At 39.3% G+C, this 7,429-nt stretch overlaps 1 protein-coding gene across 1 annotated transcript; it reads right to left on the reverse strand.

Annotated features, from left to right (window-relative positions):
- Nucleotides 1-179: 179 nt before the first annotated feature.
- On the reverse strand, nucleotides 180-7,406 carry cyp20a1 (cytochrome P450, family 20, subfamily A, polypeptide 1). The gene is made up of 13 exons (XM_088409185.1): nucleotides 7,230-7,406; nucleotides 5,298-5,347; nucleotides 4,984-5,150; nucleotides 4,761-4,906; nucleotides 4,507-4,674; nucleotides 4,326-4,404; nucleotides 1,619-1,731; nucleotides 1,481-1,535; nucleotides 1,280-1,400; nucleotides 1,092-1,203; nucleotides 881-945; nucleotides 639-728; nucleotides 180-561 (listed from the first exon to the last, which is right to left on the reverse strand). The coding sequence occupies exons 1-13, from the start codon at nucleotides 7,299-7,301 to the stop codon at nucleotides 405-407; spliced, it is 1,395 nt and encodes a 464-aa protein (XP_088265311.1). The 5' UTR covers nucleotides 7,302-7,406; the 3' UTR covers nucleotides 180-404.
- Nucleotides 7,407-7,429: the final 23 nt, after the last annotated feature.

Consider the following 7,429-nt stretch of genomic DNA (forward strand, 5'->3'; position numbering starts at 1 on the left):
GAACTAATATTTAATAATGAGCAAGATCTTTTTTAATATAAAAAATGTGAGGGCAGTTTGCAGGTTTTGAAAATCTCTCACTTGAACATTAGATTCTCGCTCAGGCCTTTGCTCATAAAAGCAAATGCAGCGCATGATCCATTATCTTTATCAAAGCGCATCAGCATCAATGATCGCCATTCTATTTTCACCATTCTTTTTATTTATTTAAAACAAGGATTATTTTAACATTTACTGAAATGTATTTTAAGCACAGGATTTCTACATGTTCAATGCATTGTTCTTGTATTCTGAAAACTAAAGGTGAAAAGTATGGACAATGCCTACCGCAGATTCAGTGAAAATACAACTGTGTGAGTCAAGTTGATCGGGGCACTCACAAATAAAAAGCAGACTACAGCAGACTAATTTGAACTTCTCCTGCTAACAGTGATCCACGTTTCATCCTTTGGTGCTGAAACCAGCTCCGATTTGACCTCCATGACTTGACCCTCCAAATGGTGAAGCCTCAGTTGGCGAACCAATGTGCTGAGCAAGACAGTAGCTACTGTGTATGCAAATCTGTCAGGAAAACGCACAAGCACACAAATTGAAGACCATTCTTTGATGTATTCATGGGCTTTGACGGCGGTCATTACCGGAGCTCCGGACACGTCTGATTCCCGGAGAAACCAAGCAGAGAGAAACTTTTTCTGGTTGAATCGTCCTCAAACCGATCTGGGTCAAATCTGAGTTGATACAAAAGTATATTTTCACACACGCCCAAAGCACCTTAGATGAATGAAAATCTACTTTTCTGGTCATGTTTGTGGTCATGTTGAACCCAGCAAACAATGTCCCTTAATTGATAATGACATACAATTAAACATGGAAAACAGACCTGCTTGCTCCACTCCAGGTGTTGGAATCTTGCAGAATTACACCCAAAGCATAGATCACTAGGGTCTGAGATATGACAGGACATTATTTGTATGATATGCATCCCTTTTTAAAAGGCCACAAAAATGTATTGGTTTTCTACCCTTCTAACTTGCACTTAATGTGAGTGGTGACCACCCATAGACGTCAGGAAAACAAATACAGTACTGTACCTCTTTGGGGATGACATGCTGATCAACTTTTCCATCCAATTCTTGAAGACGGGCAGCGATGGGAGTCAACTTTGCAGTTCTCACTGTCTCATTCAGGACCTGCTGGCAGTATCTGCTCAGTGATAAGAAATGTGACAATGACAAAAGCTAACAGATCAGTTGTTGGTTTCATAACAACAAAAACTTACTTGAGCAGGGGGATCTTGTCTAAGGAAACAGGCTCGGAACCTAAAACATCCTTCAGCTCTTCATACAATTTATCCTGGACTTCTTCTGAGGTGGACAGGAAGTGAAGAACCCAGATACATACTGCCAAAGATTTTTGCCATTTATTTTGGATGAAACTTGACTATTTGCTTGCATGACATGCGGTTTGGCAAAACACATACAATTGGCAGTGATGACGCATCCAGCCAAAGTGAACACCATACAGTCCTCTTTGATCTGAAATAAACAACACATATTGAGCAGATACTGTACGCTAATCCTGTGTGCTTCATGGGGGGCAGCTTTCAATCGGTACTCACTTGCAAATCTGTTAGAGATGACTTTAGCAGCGTGTCCACAAACACCGTTTGCTTCTGAATGGCTTTCCTTTCCTTGGCCACAGACAATAACATAGACTCCATCTCCGACAGAACTAAAACACACATTTATGAATGCACAGTAGACTCAAATATAATTCAATCTTTTGAGCTTTTTGGAGACTGATTATTATTTTTGGCACCTGGCCGCAAATGTCCAAACTACCTGTGCCTGGTTTAATAGCCACTGAATAACAGTACTTGCCTGGCCAGCAAACTCGCCTGACTTGAACCCCATTGAAAATGTATGGGATATTGTCAAGGATATGAAAAGAGAAAAGAGACCCAGAAATACAGATGATCTGAAGGGCACTACAAAAGCAACTTGGGCTGCATTAACACCTGATTGGTGTTACAGGCTAATCACCCACATACCAGCGCCATGATGCTGTAATTAAAAGGAAGTCCAACAGAGTATTACATATGTGTGTGAGAGAGACTTATTGTGTGGAGTTTGCATGTTCTCCGGCTTCCTCCCACATTCCAAACACATACAAGGCAGGTGAATTGGACATACTAAATTGTCTTTCGGTGATATTGGGTGCATGAATGGTTGTTTGTCTCCGTGTGCCCTGTGATTGGCTGGTAACCAGTTGAGGGTGAACCAAACTGCATACTGTACACAATTTTGCTCAGCGGGTTTACTATGCCGACCAAAAGTCGAAAGTAATGTTAAGAATTAAATGTTAAGAGATGTTTTTTTTTTTTTTTTGGGGGGGGTGATACTTTGCTTTTTAAATGGGATTTACTAGATTTTTGTGTTTGTGCTGCCTTTCTGAGTCATGATTTCATAAACCAAAAAGCATACTGTGCACAATGTTACTCAGCGGGATTATAATGCCAACAAAAATTCAAAAGCAATGTTTAGAATTAGGTTTTAAGAGATTTTTTGTGTTATTTTGCTTTTTAAATATAATTTACATAAAGACATATTGCTTGTTGATGAAGAAATTCCGGCTTGTGTTTGCACACATTCTTTCAAGTGACCAATGGGTGCACAGGAAATTGACAAGCTCCCTCTGATTAGTTCCTGGCCAGGAAATGCAAGTTTTTAAACTTCTTAATTAAAGGCATTTTTTTTTGTGTGGAAAATATAAGATCAGCAGTACTTTGCTTTACTTGTAGCGTATGTGACAAATGAAATTTAGACAAATGTGAATGAAACCATCATTTATAATAGTTGGTCAAGCGGTTATAAATAAGAATGGACCACCAAAGTTCAAATATCATCTAATGCTTGATAATGCAGTGGGCATGATAGCCAATTGCACTCCTGCCCTAATTGCATACACTCGGATGCAATTTATCCAACATGATGACTTATTTCTAGTTTAGAGTTAAACGCCTTAGATTAAGTTGTCTTCTTTGTCCTTACTGCACAAAATACTGCAAAATACTGCAAAGTTGCATATAAACAAGTTTATGATTGTGAGTATATGCCAAAAGAGCGCAATAAATAAACAAGTCAAATGGACGACCTTTCCCTGTTCTCTAACCGGTGCACACAGCTCCATACTTTGCCACACTTAATGGAATCAGATTTACACATCATAACTTTCGGTTTTGGCAATATTTCTGTGTGTGAACAAGAATGGACTCGGACGTTGGTTCAGTCATTTTGCTTCTTTTCATGAAAATAAGGCTTAACAACCTCGGCTAACGTGAGCTGCTGTTAGCCGCAAAAGGCACTGGCTGTAAACAGCGAACTGAGGTCTACCCTCTAGCTCATCCTGTTATAGTAATAATCCGGCCAATATAAAAACGCATATCAGTGCATCAAAACTCAGCTTATGTGGCTGACGGATCAATCTTGTGTTGAAAATAAATAAATAAGGTACTATACATAGGACACGCCCATAATTTTTGGATTTAATTTTTGGCCCCAAAAAAAAATGGGGGAATTACGGTATTTTGTCCAAGAAAATCAATGATAGATGAAATGATTATGATTCAGTTCCTGGTTTGGTCTGTGACAGGTGATTCTACACCCAGGGGTTTAGGGACGAACTCCTGGCTAAGCAAGATACATTCAAAATTAAAATGTATGCATTTCAACACAATTTCATTCCCATGTTTACGAAAAAGAAGCAAAACACTTTTTGCTTATGAGGACTTGGCTATCAACATGCTGGATGCTCTTATTTTGTTAACATATATTTCACCAAAGTTTTGCATATTGACACACTTTTATAGATTTTATAAATATGAATCCATATTTTATGGTGTTGTACACTGTTGGGAAAATTTAGTAAACCTTTTATTTTATTGTGTAATAAATCAGTGTTTAATCAAATGAGCCAATCAATTATGACATGTTAATTGAAGTCATTAATACGGCAATCAGTAGTACTCAGTGGAGTAAAGCTTGTGTACTAATCAATCATGTGTTAGCTAATTATGTTGATCAAATATTTTTAATTGATGAAGTGATTTATTATAGATAAATTCATAAATTGGTGGGGCAACAATTAATCGACAATGACTACATTATCAAATTAACCGAGACTGCTTTGAATACAGCTGGCATTGAGTGAATTAATACAGACTCATGAAAAAAATGTAATCAATTCAATGGTTTAAAATGATGATGTGTAAGAAATTGAAGACAGAGCCCCATGTGGTGTAACCGTAGTAGCTGAATGGTGTTCACCTGTTGCATAATGTGTCTTCCTGCTGGAGCTCTTCTCCTGGGAGCCGTCCAAGTAGCCTTTACCAATTTCTGACCAGATCTGCCGGGATGAAAAAAAAAACCAAAAAACACAAAAAAAACCTTTATCTTTAGCGTCATGAAAAAAAACCCCTCCATTGTTTTTTTAAGCTTCATTTCGCACCACGTCATGACTTTTGCCAAAGGATATGACTTGCGCATCATCACTGAAGCGTTCGCCAAGGGCAAGCTGGGTGACGGTCTTCATGGAGAGACCCAACATGTGGGCACATAGTGGTATGTGCTGAGCCTCTGGAAATGACACCCACTTTCTCACCAGCTCCTCAACTACCTATCAAACAGAAGACAGAAAGTAGCAAATTTAGGATGAAAAAAAAATTGTTAGTGTGATGTTTTAGTATGTTCTGAAAGGCATACCGTGACAACCAATGAGAAGTTTTTCTTTAGAGTGTCGTTGATGGCGTTGTCATACATCTTTTTTCTAATCAAAGCCTCACTGACCCCTCCACCTGTCTCTGATTGGTACCCGAGCAAAGACTTTAGCATCGTTTCAAATGAGTCAGCTGTGAAGGCAGAGCAAACCCCAAAATGAAAAACAAAATACATTCTGTTCTAATGTTTTTGCACTTATTGCACCTACTTGAGTGATTTGGGTTGATGTGTTGCCGCAAATGGTTCACGGAGCCCAGGCTTACCACGAGCCGCCGGCCGAACCAGAACGATGCCACGGAGCCAAATTCCTCATGTAAAGCCACCAAGAATTCATGTAGACTGCCTCTGTTAACAATGTCTTGCAAGTTGCCATCTCTAAAAAAACAAAACAAACAACAAACAACAACCCAAAAAAAATACACCCAAGTGCACACACTTTGTTCACCAGTACTCTGGAATTTGAATACATGAATTTGACGCGTATCAAAGTGGCAGAATAATGAGAACATATAAATTGCTTACTTCTCATCAGTGGGATTCAAACCAGGGATGTCAGAGGATCTTCTGGATGACTTAAAAACACAAGAATTTACTCTCAACTATCATAACAATCACATATCCATTGCCGTAATATGAACACACACACACAATGCAGTTTATGGCTCAACTCGGGTTTTACTTTTCTTAAAATGTAGTTTTGTAATTATCTTTTCTATTCACATTCGTAACAGTATGCACGTACAAATATTTAATTGCAGGTTTTTTTAATGCCTTTTTTTTCTAAAGGACTTTTCATAATTCTGTCCGTTTTTGTTACCTTTTTTCAAATTCAGACTTTGGACTGGTATAACATACAATAAGCACATAGTTCCAACAGTTGTTGTCCCAGTGTAATCAACCCCACAAAAATTTGTATTCCGCACTTATTGCAACTTGTTGGCATGCAAGTGTTCCGATTTTAGTGCATCATATGAATTCTGAATCATATGAATTGAGGCGGCATGGTATGGGGCGGCTCGTTGGTAGAGTTGTCGTCCCTCAGCCAAGAGGCTGTGGGTTCGATCCCCCGATCATCAAGAAATGCCTCAGTGTCCTTGAGCAAGACACTGAACCCCCAGTTGCTCCTGATATTGCATCATCAGTAGGTAAATGACTAGTTAGTGTAAAGCGCTTTGAGAACCTAAGGTAGAAAAGCGCTTTATAAGTGTAAGCCCATTTACCATTTCTGAAATGCTTCCAAGTAGTTCCTGTAATTAAAATAAGCTCACATACAAGTCTTTGCAGTTTGATCTCGGATTCGGATGTTTGATATGCCCGACTAAAAGTGGTCCCTGAATCTCAAGCCAACTGACAAACGCCAGTGAGTACTTTTATTTTTGAAAAACCTTACCTTTTCACAACACTGTTTATTGTGTGAGAATTGATGGCACGAAATCTGCCGGGGCTTTGAGGCTTTTGTCGAGCAATGGAAGCCGTGTGTCCACAAAGCGAGTATCGAGGGGCTGCGGCGAAGGCTCGCTCGCAAGCTGGCTGGCTGGTTTGTGTGACTATTTTAGAAAGTGCCAATCCCAATTATGTGGATTTCGGGTTGCTGTGTGCAACTGCAATCGTTTTTCAAACAGTGTTCATTGTTGCAATGGAAGTTGTGTGAAAAGGGAGCTTTTGTTTGTGAACATTTTGATTTGATTGCTTCTAATAAGGTAAGGTTAAAAAAGTAAGTGGAAAAGCTATTTCTAAAAATGAAAAACAAAGTATAGTTATAGCACTTGTTATTTTGTTCATATGGTGAGACAAGCACATCATTTAACAAAGAGTCATACATTTCTCAACACTGTTGACTTCTTGGGCTTCTAGAGCACTAGATGGAACCACAGAGAAAATGAAGCACAAGGAAGTCTGGAAACGATGGAAACCAGGTGACTGCAAAGCTTCATTCAATTTTTATTTGGGAAATATTTTAAAATAATATTAAATATACGTGTAGTATACAAACCCCTGCCTTGCTTTTAAAAATCTCTGTATACAGGACTTTGAAAAAAAAAGTGTGTTTTCTATGTGTCTATGTCAGCATGAACTGCAAAAGCCGGATAACGGTCTTGATCGTTTGAATCTGGCGTTTTACAACAAAGACGTAGGAAACTGAGGACCCATCCCTCCAGGACGAGGATCGATAGTCTCTGGTTTACGCAAACGAAAGATAAAAAGGGGAAGATTGCGCCTATGGTAAGAGGACGCAGAGCGGCAGAAGAGACACAATCCGAATCGGTTTAACGTCGACCGTGAGTGGTAACATCCGGATTGAGGGGGATGATGAAAATGCGTGCCTTGAGTTAAAGCAGTGCCCGTTTGTGTGTTTAATGTGGGGACATAGCGCTCTTGGCGAACCTGCACGCGTAATGTAAAAGCTTAACAAATCATCACAGCCAACTTTCAGCCGTTTAGCGGCTAACTTACCGGGTACAAATAGACAATTGCGCCAACCAAAATGACGATAAACGTCACAGCAAAAATAGCAAAATCCAGCATGAGCGCTACCTAATGTAAGCACTTTATAGGCAGTAATAAGTGAAATCAGACTCCACGTCAACAGTGTCGGAGTCTCTGTTGTCGACTAGTAAAGCCTGACGAATTGTAAAAGAGACTAAGGCTAACTA

Source organism: Hippichthys cyanospilos, chromosome 2 (assembly GCF_059441005.1).
Source record: "Hippichthys cyanospilos isolate Australia breed blue-spotted pipefish chromosome 2, RoL_Hcya_1.0, whole genome shotgun sequence".
NCBI classification, from domain to species: Eukaryota; Metazoa; Chordata; class Actinopteri; order Syngnathiformes; family Syngnathidae; genus Hippichthys; species Hippichthys cyanospilos.

Excerpts from the sequence above, each read along its gene's own strand:
- cyp20a1 (XM_088409185.1), bottom strand. The coding sequence starts at position 7,301 with ATGCTGGATTTTGCTATTTTTGCTGTGACGTTTATCGTCATTTTGGTT. Across the intron at positions 1,536-1,618 it reads CATCTCTAACAGATTTGCAA|ATCAAAGAGGACTGTATGGT; the intron begins GTGAGTACCGAT and ends TGTTTATTTCAG. Across the intron at positions 562-638 it reads CAGACGTGTCCGGAGCTCCG|ATTTGCATACACAGTAGCTA; the intron begins GTAATGACCGCC and ends TTTTCCTGACAG.